Source organism: Schistocerca nitens, chromosome 3 (assembly GCF_023898315.1).
Source record: "Schistocerca nitens isolate TAMUIC-IGC-003100 chromosome 3, iqSchNite1.1, whole genome shotgun sequence".
NCBI lineage: Eukaryota > Metazoa > Arthropoda > Insecta > Orthoptera > Acrididae > Schistocerca > Schistocerca nitens.
The window spans coordinates 873,051,378-873,071,663 of NC_064616.1; the positions used below are offsets into that span (position 1 = coordinate 873,051,378).

Sequence of the window (20,286 nt, forward strand, 5' to 3'; positions counted from 1 at the left end):
CCAGAACCGCACGGCCACCGCGGCCGGCAGATTTATAACACGCGTTGCACACGGAAAAGGAGATACAATTCCTTTTTCAACGCCACAAGCAGTTTATCACATTTTTCTTAAGTCAATAATATCCCTACAGATAGTAAAAATATCTGCAACTTACTCAGACAAGTCTTTTCATGCCGGAATGAAGTCTCCGGTCTTGAACAGGCGTACAAAGATTTTGTAAAGGCACATGGGCGAATTTATTTCGATACCACCCTACTTTCACCTATGAGTTATATCCATACAAGATACGTCTAGAAGTTTCCTTCAGATCAACGCTATGCACTGCGCATCGGTAATGAGTGAGCTGCGAAAGATCGTGAAGGAACTGGGTGCCGATGTCAAGCTAGTCCACGACCATACGTGAGGAATAGGAAACTTCCACATTTACCGACACACGTGACCACTTTACTTGGGCACCAGAATGCCAAGGCAGCAATCATCATTCTCAATCGTAGATACGTTGTCAGTAAAGTCACATAGTTATACGGTGGCCATGGTGTTACAGTAGCGATGAGTATTCTTCAATGCAGGTGGATTATTACCTGCATATACATACAGTACTCCCACATGATTGTTCTGTACGTTGACAAATTAAGAGCTGGAGCATTGTACATTCGTGGTGCTTGTCTCATAATCGGAGCTGATGGGCACGCAAAGTCGGTGCTTTGGCACAGCAGAACGACAGATGAACGTGGTGTAATGTTGCAGAATTTGATCCAAGAACTGGATCCGACTGTGGTCAAGGAGGACAGGGTGGCACATTTGTAAATAGTAGCGGTACAAAGACCAATATAGACACTACCCTGGCAAATCGGGCAGTGGCTAACAAGTTTATATCCTGGGAGGTCAAACAACATATGACCACTAGCGACAATAATGACATAAGGCCATTTATCTGAAAACAAAGATCTTCAGATGCAGGCCTTCAGTGAGCTCCTGCAGTGGGTGCAGGCAAATCACACCCCGAAGAGGCAATATAGTTATTCCTAAGACACCTCGGTGTAGGGAACTAATAGGGAACTGACAGACCTGAGCAGAAAGTCCATAACGCAAGGTTGAAAGTTACCAGCACTCTCTCAGAGAGAGAGAGGGAGAGGGGGAGAGAGAGAGAGAGAGAGAGAGAGGAGAGAGAGAGAGAGAGAGAGAGAGAGAGAGAGAGAGAGAGAGAGAGAGAGAATGCTAAATATAAACCGGCATCTGAACCAAATATAGTGATACAAGATCAGACACACTAAAAATAAGCACTGGAAGCGCTTTCTGAATGAACAACTGAAGCAATACTTGGGCGATCAGCCATACAAACTCATATCTGACGAAATTAAGGCTCCCACCCTTCGCAAGACAAACGGCTGGAGGAATTCCGCCACATGATTCTGCAGATACAGATAACAACCATCAGTGAGTGCTCCATGACCAGATGAGTTATGAATACAGTATCAGCGACGTCATAATCCCGTTCCTTCACGAAGAAGTAGCGATAGCCACGATTAAACGTGGCAAGGCACCGAGTCCATATGGCATCTCTTCAGAGATGGTACAGAAAGTAACTCCAATCATAGTGCCGTTCTTACCACGTCTATTGAAAGAAGCGCTGAGACAGAGCATGATACCAGAGATTTGGAAATCTTCACGTACACTTACAATAAAGAATGGTCTCGATAAAAATCCCGCAGAACCGAAGAGCTATAGACCTATATGTTTAATAAATACATTGGCAAAAGTTCATGAGCGGATAATCTGCAAGCGTCTTCAAGAGCACACAGAGCTCCACCTCAGCACATGTCAGTTCGGCTTTCGCAAAGGTAAATCGACAGATGGTGCCATTACTCCGACTCTTCAAATTGTAGGCAGGGCAAACAATAAATATTGTACTGCAATAATTATCGACATTGCAGGCGCATTCGATAATTCTTGGTGGCTGCGATGTTCAATAGTTAAGAAGTCTTTGGATCCCAAAGCGACTTTATTTAAGTTTCAGGGACTAATGTAATGGTCGGACAGTCGAATGGCTTGCTGGGTGGCATTGGGTAACAAAAATTTACAAATGGCTGTCCACATGGCTCAATATGTAGACCAATACATTGGGACCTAGCAACAGAGCTGCTACTGGAAGGGACTGATGAAGCGAATGGAGTTGTGACTTACGCTGATGATATCTCGGTTGTGGTCTCTGGAGATTCCAGACCGAGGCTTGAAGAAAATGCAACAACATGCTCTCAAATATGTAGGGGTGATGCAGGAGCTAGAAATAAAAACACATACATGCTGCTAAAGGGCAAACTCTCCCTAAAGAGGAATCCAACCTTTGGGTTAAATAGAGCCTAATTAAAAGCAGCACTGAATTCAGGTATTCAGGAGTTTTGCTCGATGACAGTAGAAACTTCTCAGTTTGTTTAGATACTGTCTGCCTAAAGGCTGCCAAAATCATTCACAAAATTGCCAGTACCTACACTGCCAACTTATCCCTGGAGGCTTTTGAACTGTACCACAATGCAATACTGATTGCCATTATGAGCTTTGCAGCAAGCACTTGGCCTCTAGTTCCCCCTGGTACGACACAGAGACTTCCTAAGAAGTATGCAGTGAGGGAATCTCCTAAGGATGATGGGATCATACAGTACTACACTGGCAGATGCTCTTCTCATCATTCTGGGACTATGTCCCATTGACATCACAGTAAGATATCATGTCACAGAATACTGATTGCAGCGGGATAACAAAGACAAAGTACAAGAAATTACAGGTTCCAGAATAACTAATAAATTAGATCTTCGAGACAGGACACCTGATGAATGGCAGCAGGATTGGGATAGCAGAAATAAAGGATGCCAGTTATACAGTATCCTTCCAAACACAAGAGAGAATACAAATGATTCATTACGTTCTCCGCAGAGGTATGTTCACTTTTATGACAGGTCACGGCCCATACCCCCAACACATACACAGAATAGGAAAGAGACTGTCAGCATTGTGTGACTATGGTGAATTAGGATCAGCTGAGCATGTGGTGTGAACATGCCCACTCCGAGTGGACGCTAGGACTATGAAGCCCCTCAGGAAGAATGACGTACATACCTAATTATGAATGCTTACACATGCCAGTCACGAATAACACATCTAGGAAAGAACTAAATAATTTCAGAGCAGCTATCAGAAAAGAAATGTGAGTATAAGAGACATCAACGGAAGAGAGGGATGAGTGATAGGGAATAAACGAATGATGAGGAGGTATGAAAGGATGGTGGTAGTGCTGATGCTGAGGAAGAGGCAAAAAACCGTATGATCAGTAAAGTGTTGTGTGGTGTCTGTCAATAAAAGCATATTCAATAGTAATTTAGTTTTAATTTAATTTTAATATAAATACATTAGTTATTAGTAATAATCGTTGCGATGACTCAATGTTTCTGCTGAGTCGCTAAACAACTGGAGAGTTAACTAGAGATGGCTGATGCGTACGCTATTTTCTCACTCAGCGCTAGCAAAACTCAAAGATGTACTGAGGTAACCACAAACAGCATTTAGAGAAATTTACATACGAAGTAACATAATACATTTATCTATTTTTTTTTCATTATATCCTTTGTTTCATTTTCTTCCTAACTACTTTTTCTTTATATATACAGATATACATTTATTATTAATTTTTTTTGTATAATTTAGTATCTTAATATTGGATTGCTAGAGTTCACGAAAAAATGATACTATTGTGTAGTGAATTACCAATTTACTGATGTATTGTATGACCCACTTTAAACACACAGTAGGGCAGGTTTTATGATTATAATAAATAAATAAATAAATAAATAAAAGAACACATCATCACACCAGATACAATTGCGGACTGAAAGTACATGGTGTCAGTAATTCACAGTTAGATGTTACAGCATTTGACTGTAGATTCCATATGGTCTCAGTGCCATGTCGCAGCTAAGGGCCAGAGGGAGAAGTTCTCACACAATGAAAGGAGCATTATATGGTTCCGGGCATTGATTAGTGTAGGATAGGTTCTTACACCCTACTCATCTTATGTGTAGACAGAAAGCTGGGGGGTAGTTGGATGCAGATGCTCAGACTAAGTATAATGCAACGTGTCTGTGATAATAGGGTCAGAGTGAATGTTGCTATCTAAAAGGGCACTGGAAATACTGGTTACTAAATGGTGACCATAGAAATATAGCAACTTGAACCATACATGTGAAGAAGAGTTATGCATCCCTATGGCAGTGACAAACCTTTCTCAACATTAATTCTTCTGGTATTTTATAAGGCAGGCTACTGTAATCTAACGAGGAAGTTTTGCAGTGCAGTCCAAGACACATGCAACTTGAAATACCAACTGCCACAAACCATACCCATCTTCTTCCATAATTTGAGTGGGTATGATGCTCACTTCTTTGTTAAGCACTGATTTTTCGGATTGAAAGATAAGCTCAGTGTCATACCTGATACCGTTGAAGTACACATTTCATTTTCCAAGCGAATCACACAAAAAATAATGCTCAGTTTCCTGGATACGCCATGCTTCATGCATGCAATTCCTCAAAAACTTGCTGAGACAGTGAGTTATCAGAGCTGCATATCCCGATGATGCAAAATTTCATCCTGTGTCAAAGAAAAGGTCTTTCCTTATGAATACCTGTATTCAGTCGAGAGATTCCATGAAATCAAATTGCCCAACATAGCCACATTCTCCACTAAACTCATAGGCACTGCCGTTACAGATGTAGTGTATGTACATGTGATGAATGTTTGGCAGGTGTTCAATATCCCTGAATTTGGGGAATATGCTAGGTTGTACATAAAAACAGATGTATGCCTGCTCGCAGACATTTTTGAGAAATTACAGAATGTATGCCTGGGTACATACTATATGGATCCTGCCTTCTATTACACAACGCTAGGACTTCTGTGGGACACAATGTTAAGAACGCATGTCAGCATCGAACTGTTGACCAATGTTAACAAGCTGTTCTTCTTCGAATGAATGTTTCACAGGGTACTTTGACAATGTGTCTCCAGGTATGCCAAGGTGAATAACCTGTGAATGAATACAGGATATCTGAGAATTTAAGTTATATCCCTTACTTGGATGTAAACAACCTCTATGGGCATGTCACACAACAGTCTCTGCCGATTGGAGGGTTCCGTTGGATGTCCAAAGAGGAAATAGTCAGACTTAAGGCAAAGGTCCATGATTTGGCTGCAGATATTCTGGTCAAGGATATGTTTTGGAGACAGGACTGGATGCCATACTCATTTAAATGACTTGCATAGTAACTTGCCGCTGTGTCTGGAATGTCTAATCATGCGCAATCTGAAGATAATGATGGGGAATAAGCAGATATACGTAGGCTGAAACTTAAATAGTGACAACACTGCTGTGGAGACACTATGCAATGGAATCTACTATTGTCGCTGATAGCACATGTTGTTGACATACCTACCTTACCTCTGAGCAAATGGACTTGCCCGTTCCATATCACCGGCGTGTGCACAATCGAGGGAAAAACAGTCACTTGTGAACGAGCAGTCTAACATAACAGTGTCACTATGTTTCCGAAACAGGGACAATGGAGTTGGATCAAGAATGAATGTGCCAGAGGTCATACAGCATGACAGTATCATCAAGGTCTTCAAGAGGCATGTGGGGAATCGGTATTGCAGTACAGAAAAGTGGCACACTGGGTAAAAGCCTTCAACAAAGGTTGGCAAACTGCGGCAGACATGCATTGGGCAGGTTGTCCTAGTGTCTCTGAAGAAGAAATGCATGCTGTTGCCATGTTATTTGACAGTGATAAACCCCATACAATTTGTGAGCTCACCCACGAAACCAGATTAGTGCATACGACTGTGCTTCACATCCTGAAGGAACGCTTTGGCATGCAAAAACTTGCATCACGATGGGTTCCGCATGACTTGACGTAAATGCAGAAATGGATGCATTACGACACTGCTCAGATGCACTTGGAGTGCTATGAGCGCGTAGGAGAGGCTTTCTTTCATCGTATTGTAACACTGGATGAGACATGGGCCACATTGTATGAGCCAAAACTGAAACGCCAATCCAAGGAATGGTGTCATTATGGGTCTCCGTGAAAGTCGAAAGTGCATCAGAGCCCCAGTACGGTGAAAGTTATGGTGATTCTCACGTATGACTGTGATGGTGTTATCCTAAGGCATTACGCTCCTCCACGGCAGACCGTCAATTCACAGTATTACTGTTCGTTTTTGGAGCATCACCTGCGACCAGATTTGCGAAAGAAGTGGCAACACTTTCTGCGTAACCCACCCATCATTTTGCATGACAATGCGTGGGCGCATACAGCGCAAGCTATGGCTGCTCTGTTACAACGATGGGACTGGGAAGTATTGTACCATCCACCATACTCCCCGGACTTAAGTCCTTGTGACTTTGATTTGATTCGGAACATGAAGGAACCATTTCATGGCATTCGCTTCAGAACTGTTAAAGAGATTCGACAGGCAGTAGACTGCTCCATTCGCACCATCAACAGAACAGGCTCTGCTAACGGTATACTACGCCTTCCACAATGCTGGCAATTGGTTCTACACAATGCTGGTGACTACTTTGAAGGACAGTAACAGGTGCAAACATGTAACTATTTTGTATTGACCGTGAATAAATAGCTGCCACAATTTAAGTTCCAACCGTTGTATATTCTGCAGTACAGAAACCTCCAGCAATCTCTCAATTTGCGGGTGGAGCTTATTAGAATCACCTGCAGCATCTCCTTCAAACAGTGTTGGTGTTTAAATGGGTACATTGATGTAAACACTGAACAGAGGGCTCTCATTACATGGGACTTTCAAAAAAAATATTTCTAAATTAATAAATAATGCAATTTTTGGGAAAATTGTGGAAAATGTTAGAGAATACCACAAGATTCATTTACTTTACCATTACGAGAGGCGTTTTGATGCAAGAGGTTACATAGCCAGACCAAATTTTAAGCAGGCCACCAACTTAAATCAACGACTAGTCACAGTGGAAATGGCTAAAGTTTCAATGCAATTCACGAAGCCTATCTATATCAGTATGTGTGTTCTGGACCAGTTCCACTTTGAGTTCGTGAAGCCAAACTTCGCTGATTCCAAATTACTTTACATGGGTACAGACAGTTCCATCTACAAACTGAAAGGCTGCAATAAATATGAAGTAATTAGGTACAATATCGAAGCATTTGACACATCTAGATATGCAGCTGATAATCCTTGCAGAGTAACATCTTAAAACAAGGTTATCGGTCTGATGAAAGACGAGGCGAATGGTTCACAGACTGTGGAGTTTGCGGGGCACAGATAAAAAATGTATGCATACCGCATAATGCAGGTGCTGCCCAAAGGCAGGCTAAGGGTGTGCATCACACAGCCTCACAGGCTGTCATGATCAAGGATTACAAGAGGCGCCTGCTGAGGGTGTTGTCGCTGCTCCACATATGGTCTGCCAAGTAGTCTTTCAATCGATAGGTCATGAGGTACATACTAAAATGCAGCTGAAAGCTGGGCTGTTGTGTTATGACGACAAATGCTTCATCTGTGGGTATGGGATCAGCTCCCATGCTGATTTACAGGAACGATATATGTACATAGAAGAAATTATTAAAGTGTACACACTGTTTAAAAAAGAATGACAAGTGTATACAGAAACTGATGTAAGATGGGAAACGTAATATTTAATTTTTCTCTCTACTAGCTTTCAGTGCATTAATCAATAGGTAGTTTGAAGAAGGAACAATCGAAAAAAAAAATTGTTTTTTGTTGTCAAACTAGTGTTAGCGCATACGTGGGCAAACAAAAGTGGCCCAGATGAGTGGATACGATTTTACGTTAATGTATACACACCCTGTGACGCACACATGACATATATGCCCACCACGTGATCAACACCGGTTCAAAGCGTAGTGCTGGCTGTATCAGTGTGAGTGGAGCAATGCAAATGGGGCAATGGTACTCACAGTGGAGCAGTGCGTGTTTGTGGTGGAAAGTTACATCACAAGAAAGTCGTGAAAACTGTATGGTCAGTAGCTTCCTGAGAAGTTTAATGGTGTCACAGTGCCAGCAACGAGTGCCACGCAACGCTTAGTCCGAAAATAGTGAGAGACAATATCTCTTTCAAAGAAGTGAAAGAACATTCAGAAACATGCCCATGCATAAGAAAATGTGGCTTCAGTTCACCAGAAAATGCTTTTGAGTCCTACCAAATCAACCTGATGCCTGTCACAAGAGACCGGCATATCACATCGATCGTGTGGACGACTACTCCACCTGGACCTGCATGTGCATCTCTATCTATTGTCTGTTGTTCATGCATTAAAAAAAATGTAAATGCTTCTCAGTGTCTCCAGTTTTTTGAGTGGCTATTCACTGAGACAACAATGAATGGCTTGGACGTGGATCTATTCTTTATGTCTGATGAAGAGTGGTTTCACCTGAGTGGTTACATCGTCTCTCAGAATCACAGGTTCTGGGCAGTAGAGAATCTGTATAACTTCCACAAAACAAAATTGCATGATCATTAAGTTGGGGTTTGGTGGCCAGTGTCTGCACACAGCATTATTCATCCCATTTTCTTTCATCAGATGCTCACTTCGACACATTACATTGCCAACAGTTTGAAACCATTTGTGGCAGCATTAACAGAGGACGGGAAGACCTACATTTACTTCCAGCAGAATGGAAAACATTTACCAGTCTTCACACCTGACATAGTTGTTAGCAGAGGTCAGTCTGGTCACAGCCTTAGCTGGCCGGCCAGGTCTTCTGATCTGTCAGTGTGCGACTACTTTGTGTGATGTTTTTTCAAGAACTGCAGCAGAGCATTTTGGATGAGATTGTTGCAGCAATTCCAGCAGTCCAACTTCAATCAGCCTTCAGCAACTTGCTGACCAGGGTCTAAAAGCACTCAGAGATGAATGATGTTCACTTTCAACATCTGCTATAGTCAGGTTAGTATTGTAGTCCCTTTCATCTGCTGTGTTTCTTTGTACCAAGTAACTCTGTTCTCTGGACCACTTTTATTTGCCCCATCCTGTAGATGTACATTGTGAGCTGTAAAAAGAGACTGAAAACCACTCACATCCTGGTTTAATCAGACTAGGAAATATTCATTAGTTCAAAGAAGAGAACATATGCCAGTTCTGAGTTTGTCCACCCACAATGCTGTGCTTGCTCTAAAAGCGGGTGTTCACATCTGCTGTTCAGTTGCATCAGAGTATTGTTTTGTATTTAATGCCTGATGTCTGAATTTAGATATTGCTCATTAAAGGTAAATGAATAACAGTTATTCATATAGTAACTATTCTAGATGGTTTGAAAGTGTATTAGTTTGGCAACACCAACAATAAACAAGTCTCTGGTAAGCTCCTCATTTTCGATTTTAAAATACAGGCAGTTAGAATATTTCTTACCCAAAGGTTATTTAACTGCCTCTGACTTCACTGATGGTATGGTGAAGAACATTTTCTTGCTGCAAAAGAACAAGAGTGTCCCACATTCCAACACAAGTGGCGTACAATGGACAAATTGAAGTACAAGACAACAAAAATTGCACCACAAGACAAGAAGATCAAGGGAGTATGAAGACAGTTACATAATTCCACATGAGTACAGACCATTTTATGAGATATTGCTGAAACCAACAACAGCTATTGTAGACGATGATAAAAGTGAATGACAGTAATGATTGTCAGGGTTAATTTCATAGATAATTCTTTGAAAACCTGTGAGTAGTATATAAACTTCTATATATGTTCTATTACGAAAGTTTTGTGAAAATATAAATATTTATGATGTGACAAGAATTTTTTAATGCCTAATTAATAATCAGTTTGAAGATGGTAACAAATCCACAGTTTTTAATACTGTGATGTATTCCTCAGGACAATCCAATTTATCTTTTCAAGGTACTGAGATAGGAGGTTAATGTAAAGAATATCATATAAATGTTCCACTAACATAAAATTAAAAATAAGAAAAGGAAGAAGTTTCTTGTACTTCCCCTTACAAGGAGATTTTGGATCCATTCCCTTCTTCGGACTACCAATTCAAATGTAACTGATAGTATTGGTTTACTGTTGGGTTACAAGGAAAAATTTATGTTATAAAACATGTATATTGTAAAATAGCTTTGTAAATAAAAACATAAAAGAAAAGAAAAATGTTAATAAACAACAACAATTATTGTTAACAAACAAAATAAAAACATAAAAGAAAAGAAAAATGTTAATAAACAACAACAATTATTGTTAACAAAAACAAAATTGTTACTAATTATCCGTAAGTTAATTTGTTATATCATTGTTGTTATTTACAAAAAGAACCTGACCCTCTCACTACACAGTACAACTGAATTACAGAGACAAAAAAACTGTTGATAACAATAACTCCTAACCTAATTTGTTTAGAACAAACCTAAACCTCTCCGTATGGTATACAGCACATGAATGACATTCCTCACACATTTGCTCTTGTATAAATGAAAGAGGCACTATGGGGAGCTCGAATCTTGTTGTTCCATGGAGAAAAAACAGGGGAGAGGATAAACTTCATCTTCCCATCAATTTTATGCCATGAGAGAGAGAGAGAGAGAGAGAGAGAGAGAGAGAGAGAGAGAGAGAGAGAGAGAGAGAGAGGGGGAGGGGGAGTTGTATTGAAGTAACATACTACTACTTTCGTTCAGATGTTGGCAGCAGTTGCAAATATAGCAAATATAGCAGCCTCTTTTCGTGGCAAGTACATTTAATGTTCATATACACACCACCTGATCAAAAGTATTCAGACACCTATTAGTGCACATTAATATGGGATCCATCCACCATTTGCCTCTATAACAGCTCGAACTATGCTGCTGACAATTTCAATGAGGTGTCTGAATGTCTGTGCAGGAATGAATGCCTATCCTTCCTCAGCATCCAAAAGAAGAGAAGGTAGTGATGTTGGACGTTAGGATCTAGGGTGAAGTCAACATTCTAACTCACCCCAAAGATATTACATTGTGTTCAGATCAGAACTGTGGGCAGGAAAGTCCATTTCAGGATTTTATTATTCCCAAAGCATTGCTTTACAGATGCTGCTTTATGTGAGTAATCATTTGCATGCTGATACTATCACTGTTTCCAAACTGCTCCTCAGCTGTAGCAGTACACAATGCTGTAAAATGTGTTCACATTCACCATTTTAAACACCCCCTAATGTAACACCACCTCTTCCCTACTTCACTGTTGGCACTACGCATCACGACAGGTAACATTCCCCAAGTATTTGACAAACCCAAACCCTCCCCTCAGATTGCCGTGGTATAGCCTGACTCATCACTCCAAATCACTTGTTTCCAGTCATCCACTGCCCAGTGGTGTTGCCCTTTGCATCGCCTCTAGTGTCACTTAGCACACTTAGTTTCGCTTTTTCATTTGTGAAACAGACACTTGTGGTTTGGTATCCTTTCAGTCTACCCTTAAGGGTCTGACAAAAACATAGGTATTATTTTTCAAAAAGTTTCGCTCAGTCCTTGAAAGTTTGATGTTTCAACATCTCTCTTAGTTCTTCTTATTGCCTTTGCTGTTTCCTTCATTTGCTGTTTAAATTAATCATAGTGTTCCATTTTCCTTGACATTCCCACTTTTTCCATTTTTTTGACCCCTCTATTAAAACTTCTTTACATACTTCATTCTACCTCATTTTATTTTTATTTTGTTTGATACAAATGTTCTCTGTGCAGCATTATTACTTTATCTATCTAATTCTTGCCAACTGCCATGTTTTGTTATTTTAATTTCATCTTGTTATTGTTGAATGGACTGTTTTGTTGTAGTAAGTTCCTTTTACTTTATTTGTATTTTGCCATTTAGAAGTTTAATGTTAAATTAGGAGAGGTAGTGATCAGAATCAAGTTCACCATTCTTTATCACTTTCATGTGCATGATTTTCTCAGTTTTTTTCTTTTGAAACAGCTATGCATGCTGATAATTTTTTATAACAGGCATGCTGAAGCTTATGGTTTACAAATTTGAGCATTATGTTAGAATCTGAATATGTAGCTGATAAGAGTCATATTATCTACAGGGTGTTACAAAAAGGTACGGACAAACTTTCAGGAAACTTTCCTCACACACAAAAAAGGAAAATATGTTATGTGGACATGTGTCTGGAAATTCTTACTTTCCATGTTAGAGCTCATTTTATTACTTCTCTTCAAATCACATTAATCATGGAATGGAAACAGCAACAGAACGTACCAGCATGACTTCAAACACTTTGTTACAGGAAATGTTCAAAATGTCCTCCGTTAGCGAGGATACATGCATCCACCCTCCGTCGCATGGAATCCCTGATGCGCTGATGCAACCCTGGAGAATAGTGTATTGTATCACAGCCGTCCACAAAATGAGCACGAAGAGTCTCTACATTTGGTACCGGGGTTGCGTAGACAAGAGCTTTCAAATGCCCCCATAAATGAAAGTCAAGAGGGTTGAGGTCAGGAGAGCATGGAGGACATGGAATTGGTCCGCCTCTACCAATCCATCGGTCACCGAATCTGTTGTTGAGAAGCGTACGAACACTTCGACTAAAATGTGCTGGAGCTCCATCGTGCATGAACCACATGTTGTGTCGTATTTGTAAAGGCACATGTTCTAGCAGCACAGGTAGAGTATCCCGTATGAAATCATGATAACGTGCTCCATTGAGCGTAGGTGGAAGAACATGGGGCCCAATCAAGACATCACCAACAATGCCTGCCCAAACGTTCACAGAAAATCTGTGTTGATGACGTGATTGCACAATTGCGTGCAGATTCTCATCAGCCCACACATGTTGATTGTGAAAATTTACAATTTGAACACGTTGGAATGAAGCCTCATCCATAAAGAGAACATTTGCACTGAAATGAGGATTGACACATTGTTGGATGAACCATTCACAGAAGTGTACCCGTGGAGGCCAATCAGCTGCTGATAGTGCCTGCACACGCTGTACATGGTACGGAAACAACTGGTTCTCCCGTAGCACTCTCCATACAGTGACGTGGTCAATGTTACCTTGTACAGCAGCAACTTCTCTGACGCTGCCATTAGGGTTATCGTCAACTGCACGAAGAATTGACTCTTCAATTGCAGGTGTCCTCATCGTTCTAGGTCTTCCCCAGTCGCGAGTCATAGGCTGGAATGTTCCGTGTTCCCTAAGATGCCAATCAATTGCTTCGAACGTCTTCCTGTCGGGACACCTTCGTTCTGGAAATCTGTCTCGATACAAACGTACCGCGCCACGGCTATTGCCCCGTGCTAATCCATACATCAAATGGGCATCTGCCAACCCCGCATTTCTAAACATTGCACTGACTGCAAAACCACGTTCGTGATGAACACTAACCTGTTGATGCTACGCACTGATGTGCTTGATGCTAGTACTGTAGAGCAATGAGTAGCATGTCAACACAAGCACCTTCCTTCAATTGGACCAACTGGCAGTGAATCGAGGAAGTACAGTACATACTGACAAAACTAAAATGAGCTCTAACATGGAAATTAAGCGATTCCGGACACATGTCCACACAACATCTTTTCTTTATTTGCGTGTGAGGAATGTTTCCTGAAAGTTTGGCCGTACCTTTTTGTAACACCCTGTATAAATATAAACAACACTAAGGAGGCTATGATGGTATTAACATTTCATGATAATTTTTAGAATGTGTTTTTGGCACAGATTTGATATTATATTTTCATGATCATTGGTTGTTGCGATTGGCTAATTAAGTTTGGTCTCCCCCCCCCCCCCCCAAAAAAAAAAAAATAAACATATTTTTTTAGGTTGCCCCTTATTTTTTATGATTCCTTATTAGTAAAGAGAATGATTTTGTAACTGGCAATATGTACGTTCTTTTGCAACATTGTATATATGTTTCCAATGTTATGGTTGCCATCCTGTAATTTGGTCACATGAGTTTGTGATGCCATGGTGATGATCTTTTAATTTGGTTGGAGACGCTTTTTTGGAAATTTTTGTAACATAATTGGACAATGCCAGCAGGTGTATCGAACGCTTCAATCACTTCTAGTAATATAAAGCCAATACCACCACAAAAGCAACACAGCCTCTAGTTTTTATCCTCCACTTGGCTCTAGATTAGAGGACCCAGATCAGTTGCCTGAATTATGTTGCAAATGGACAACTGTGTTGGGACCCCACATGCATGGTTAGCTGCCTTCAACACTTCTACCAATCCATGGAATGGAAAAAAGACCGAAGGAAGGAAGCTGGGTTTAACGTCCCATCGTAATTGAGGTCATTCAAGGCAGACCACAAGCTCGGATTTATCAAGGATGGAAAACGAAATTGGCTGTGACCTTTCAAAGGAACCATCCCAGCATTTTCCTGGAGCGATTTGGAGTAATCATGGAAAATCTAGATATGGATGGCCAGATGTGGGTTTGAGGCATTGTCCCCCCAAATGAGAGTTCAGTGTGCTAACCACTGTGCCACATCACTTGGTATGGTAGCGTAAAGGCTGTGGCAGTGGCTAATTGTATATTATTCTCTAAACCTAGCGGTCAGTGTTTCAGTTAATAATGAACTCTCTTGTCTGCTGTTTCATCAATAGTCAAATGATTTTTTAATGACATCATTCATGAGATCTGCTTCTCACCAAGTTATTTTGTTACAGTGTTTGGTGAATGGCCTATGACTGGCTGAAGTCCCACATGTGTAAAAAGTACCAGTGAAGTATATCATAACAGAATGTATAACTCAGCATTCAAAAAAGTTCATTGTGGAGTGTCAAACATTCTGTAGTAGCCCCCTTAGTGTTGTTTATATTTATAGATAATATGTCACTCATCAACCACAGATTCAGATTCTAACATAGTGCACAAATTTGAGAGCCGTAAAGCTTCAACATGCCTGTTATAAAAAATTATCAGGTTTATGGATTCACAATCATTTAGAATTTAAGGAAATGGTGTAGAAATACCAAATTAAAAATTCATGTAAATTTTTTTGCTTTTTAAAAATAAGTTAAAAAAATTGCACACGAGAAGCACTGAATTAAGGACAGCTGCTACTTCATTCTACATCTACATCTACATTTATACTCCGCAAGCCACCCAACGGTGTGTGGCGGAGGGCACTTTACGTGCCACTGTCATTACCTCCCTTTCCTGTTCCAGTCGAGTATGGTTCGCGGGAAGAACGACTGTCTGAAAGCCTCCGTGCACACTCTAATCTCTCTAATTTTACATTCGTGATCTCCTCGGGAGGTATAAGTAGGGGAAGTAATATATTCGATACCTCATCCAGAAACGCACCCTCTCGAAACCTGGCGAGCAAGCTACACCGCGATGCAGAGCGCCTCTCTTGCAGAGTCTGCCACTTGAGTTTATTAAACATCTCCATAACGCTATCACGGTTACCAAATAACCCTGTGACGAAACGTGCCACTCTTCTTTGGATCTTCTCTACCTCCTCCGTCAACCCGATCTGGTACGGATCCCACACTGATGAGCAATACTCAAGTATAGGTCGAACGAGTGTTTTGTAAGCCACCTCCTTTGTTGATGGACTACATTTTCTAAGCACTCTCCCAATGAATCTCAACCTGATACCCATCTTACCAACAATTAATTTTATATGATCATTCCACTTCAAATCGTTCCGCACGCATACTCCCAGATATTTTACAGAAGTAACTGCTACCAGTGTTTGTTCCGCTATCATATAATCATAAAATAAAGGATCCTTCTTTCTATGTATTCGCAATACATTACATTTGTCTATGTTAAGGGACAGTTGCCACTCCCTGCACCAAGTGCCTATCCGCTGCAGATCTTCCTACATTTCGCTACAATTTTCTAATGCTGCAACTTCTCTGTATACTACAGCATCATCCGCGAAAAGCCGCATGGAACTTCCGACATTATCTACTAGGTCATTTATATATATTGTGAAAAGCAATGGTCCCATAACACTCCCTTGTGGCACGCCAGAGGTTACTTTAACGTCTGTAGACATCTCTCCATTGATAACAACATGCTGTGTTCTGGTTGCTAAAAACTCTTCAATCCAGCCACACAGCTGGTCTGATATTCCGTAGACTCTTACTTTGTTTATCAGGCGACAGTGCGGAACTGTATCGAACGCCTTCCGGAAGTCAAGAAAAATAGCATCTACCTGGCAGCCTGTATCTACTTTGGGGATGTAACATGTTAATTACATATGTCACTGAAACTAAAGTGTTTTGTGATAGTGGACAGAGAGGACACAGTGTAGCAAGTCACTTACTAACACGCAATGCTGGCTTACGAAAACAACAACCACTGAGCAGTTATAATATGCAGAGCCACCATCTTGTTACAGGGTAGAGACATCAACATATCATATTTCACTCATGTACTTATGCTCAGCATGTATCACAAAGCATAGAGATTAGTGTTGGTGCAGGAACACCACCAATAACGCATCAAGAAGGTCGCCTAGATTGACAAGTCATGGTATACATTTTTACACAATGATGGCAGGCTATAAGTATGCTGAAAAACACAAGGTGGTGCATACTGCATGCTAACAGTATGGGATTAATGCTGATGGTTCAGTTGTTCTTGTTTATAAGGGTTTACATGTGGCCAATGAAACATCTACAAACTTCCTCACAAACAAACAAGACAAAAATCTACTATATCAATGTGCATCTGTTTGTTCAACCTCTGGCACAATTGAAGTAACCCATACATTCATCGATACAATGCACAATCCCATCACACACCAATTATCAGAATTTTTTTAGGAATTTCCTGCATACATGATGATCCTTGTGCGGTCTCCCAGGCTACCTGACTTCAATACTGTTGAGCACATCAGACATCATCAAGTGAGACGTGGGTGCCTTAGACCAACTATGACCGAACTGTGGGAGACTTCTTGAGTGGCCATGAACTAAGATGGAGCCGTAATACGTTTGGTGTCTTGTGGAGTCCATGGCACGACATGTCACTGTCATCATTAGTGCTACGTTCTAGCCTACTAGGCAAGTGTGTCTAATTCAGTTACACAACAAGCGTGGAAGTATCGAAGATACTTTTGAATTCCAACTACATGAAGTAACAGCCATAAAAAGGGCAACCTAAGGCACTTATGAATGGAGTTTTTTTAATGAATCCACACATTTCCTAAAGTTGCACATGGTTTTTTCAATATTAAATATAATGTTCATAATTACGAGACAAGATGAAAGGATGTTTTCACAGAGAAAAGATATGACATCCCTTTCTCTTAAAATCAACCCAGTCATTGAGTCACTGTTTTGTTCGAAAAATAAATCATCAGATCAGTGTCACTTAAGAAATGAGTCAAGAAATGTGTTGACAGCCAACAACGTCTTTGGTGTTAATGAATACATAGATCATCAGCATCAAGTTAAACATAAACAAAGAAAATGTCTACCGTGTAAAACTGTTACATACAAACCGGCTTCCAATATATTTGTTAGTGGGTGACAGTAACATTTATTCTTGTGTTGTACACACAATAAAAGTTTACTAACACATTCGATTTTTCCTAGTTCAACATTTTATTACTGTGGCCGCAATGTTATGGTGTTGATTCAGTCTAGATAACACAATCATCATATAACATGTCACTGGAAATATGAAGACAAAAAAATATGCTCAGTCCCATGTTTTTACCACTGTCTCTTACACGTAATTATATTCTGCATGTTCACTATGACGTCTCATTCCCGTGTATTTCATCTGTAAACACCAGTCTTGTTTGTCCTTTCGTCATCCATTTGCACGCATACTTTTTTCCCCTTCATGTTGTTGAGCAACTTAAAACATGCGTAAATTTACGTTCTTCTTTCGAAATTTGTGGGCAAATGCTGTATCAACAACTTAGATCCACGAATAGTAAATAAAATCAAAAGTGAACCTATATCATACTAATACCATAACAACTACTCAGTATTATCTGTTACACGCTTCTAATCAGTAATGGAAACTTCCTGTTCTTATTTGACAGCTTTCTCTCACGTAATGGAATCTAATAAAACACTCGTGTATTAAGATGGCTTGTTCAGGGGATGGGGCGGCAGGGACACAAGTGAAACAATTTCTGTCCTATACTAAGTAGGAAAAGCCTTCCTAATGTTCTCTAAAATTTGCAGAACATTAGGAAGTGTTTTCCTATTTAATATTGTTATTACGTTCTGCCAATCAGCCCCGGAAATTTCTGTTAATTTTAATTCTGTACTACAATGTCGTGCCAATTTCTCAACGGCAGACGGGTGGATGAAAATCACAAGTCTTAAACATTATTCATAGATACGAAAAATTTTCCGACTCGTCCCCACGACGTAAACAGGAAAATTTTTGCGAGTCATTGGTCGACAGCAAAACCCTCACTCAATAGCTTCGCTATTTTGACAACTCACCTCGTTCTGCAAAAGACCGGAAGGACCTGTGAAGTACACGTCGACACTTTACCAACAGTCTTCTTGAAATAGGTATCACAGGAACTGGAATGAGAAACAGTTTTCTAATGTACATCACAAATCAACACTCCTGAGATAAAAAATAAAAACTGATGCCAACAAAACATAAAAGGTTTTTGCTGTTTTTTTATTATTTATTAAAACGGCGATTGTAATGTCTAGACCTCGGAGAACTGTTTTACGCCTTGCGTCAATCTAGCGAGTGTTTCTCACCTACTGCCGAAATTCGGCAACGAAAACACACCATTTAGTAAGTGCAATTCAGCTAACCTAAACCAAAACATTCATATTTGTTGACAACCAGCTGTCGCTTGACAGCATGGGTCAAAGATTATGTCACATACGTGCATCCTCCATAGAGTATAAAAATCTATGGAAAGAGCATTCGGATGCGCAGAACCATGGTCTGCTATTATCACAGTGTAACTCTAACGTAACAGTCGCGACACTTCGCCTAAATTTTCTTGCCTACCGCGCCAGCGGCGCCTCAAGCGGCCAGTAACTTAAACTGTGAGTTCGGAGCGATCGTTAAAGCGAATAGTGGTTGTTTATTTTGATTTCTACAATGGTTTTTACAAGCGGGAGCGTTTGTAGCGCAATAAATTGCAGCAACAACACGAAGAAGACACCACAGTTGTCTTTTTTTAAGTTTCCTAAGGATCCTGAGAGGTATATACCATCATGTCACTAAACTGTATCGCCAGGATTCACTTGTAAACTACATGTGTATTAATGATTAATGTTTCGTTTTAGGAGCAGAGAAGACCTTATGAAAAAAGACCCAGTTTACCTGTATAATAATATTAGGTTTTGTTCGCTAAATTTCGAACAAAACCAGTTCATGAACGCAGTTCATTAATACAGTACTCACACTGTTTGACATTCCAAATAAGCCACCTAAACTGACAATGAAGAGGAAACTGCCACAAAGATTCGACAAGCCATCTAAAGCTGTAAAACAGTCCTATGACACAGCAGCAGCCAGTTTAGCTCTCCATATATCAGTGCCAGATTCGTGTGAATCGTCAACACAGACCTGCTTTGACGATGAAGTGGTTAGATTAAGTGCAGTTATTCGTGCCTTACAAAAGCATAACGTTTGGTATGTATTTCAATCATTTATGATGTTAGCCACTTAATTTTCCTTGCTTCCTTCGTCTGATGACATTATTTGTTAGCACCTTGTTCACTGAGAGATTGTTTGAAAATTAATAAAATATTTGGTTTTGCGTAACATGTAATCAGCTCATTATAATGTTTTCATCATTTTCACCCACAATTTGGCAGTTGCTTGTCCCTGTAGCGGTACATGTCTGTGCTTCTTACGTATGTATCTGTGTGTTTATATTCTTTTGATATCAACGAGGGAAGCTGCAATTCTATCCAACGTCACAAGTGTTTCTTCACGAATGTGTTGTAGCTTGCCACTCGATTCGTGGTTTTTGTCCATACTTGCGCTAATTTTTTGAATCATTTTTATAAACATATATGTCTTATGATAGTACTAAAACCCTTAGAGGCACGAAAATAACTCAAATATTTCGTAAATTACGTAGGAAATGGGTGCAAAACAAATATTATGCTCACGACGCGTCTGATGTTCACCTTACTCGCCGCGTGGAGCGCTGGTGTCGCTCCATCTGTCAAACGGTAACAACTTTTACAACAGTGAGTGTCGCGACTGTTATGTTATACTGTGCTATTATTCTCCTAGCCTTCCCACTCTGTGAAAAAGCGCGAACACAGGAAGT

At 40.2% G+C, this 20,286-nt stretch overlaps 1 protein-coding gene across 6 annotated transcripts in view; it reads right to left on the reverse strand.

Annotated features, from left to right (window-relative positions):
* Window positions 1-18,930, reverse strand: part of LOC126248911 (battenin) — a 247,016-nt gene extending 228,086 nt beyond the window's left edge. For 2 of the 6 annotated variants that reach the window (XM_049950396.1, XM_049950397.1), the window contains exon 1: window positions 18,476-18,559. Coding sequence is in view for 1 of the 6 variants with exons in the window: in XM_049950390.1 (XP_049806347.1) it covers window positions 18,476-18,559; window positions 18,749-18,782 (118 nt within the window). In the remaining 5 variants the exon portion in view is untranslated. Of the gene's footprint in view, window positions 1-18,475; window positions 18,560-18,699; window positions 18,718-18,748 lie in introns of those variants that run through there. The other 4 variants (XM_049950390.1, XM_049950391.1, XM_049950394.1 and 1 more) reach the window with 4 other exon arrangements.
* Window positions 18,931-20,286: the final 1,356 nt, after the last annotated feature.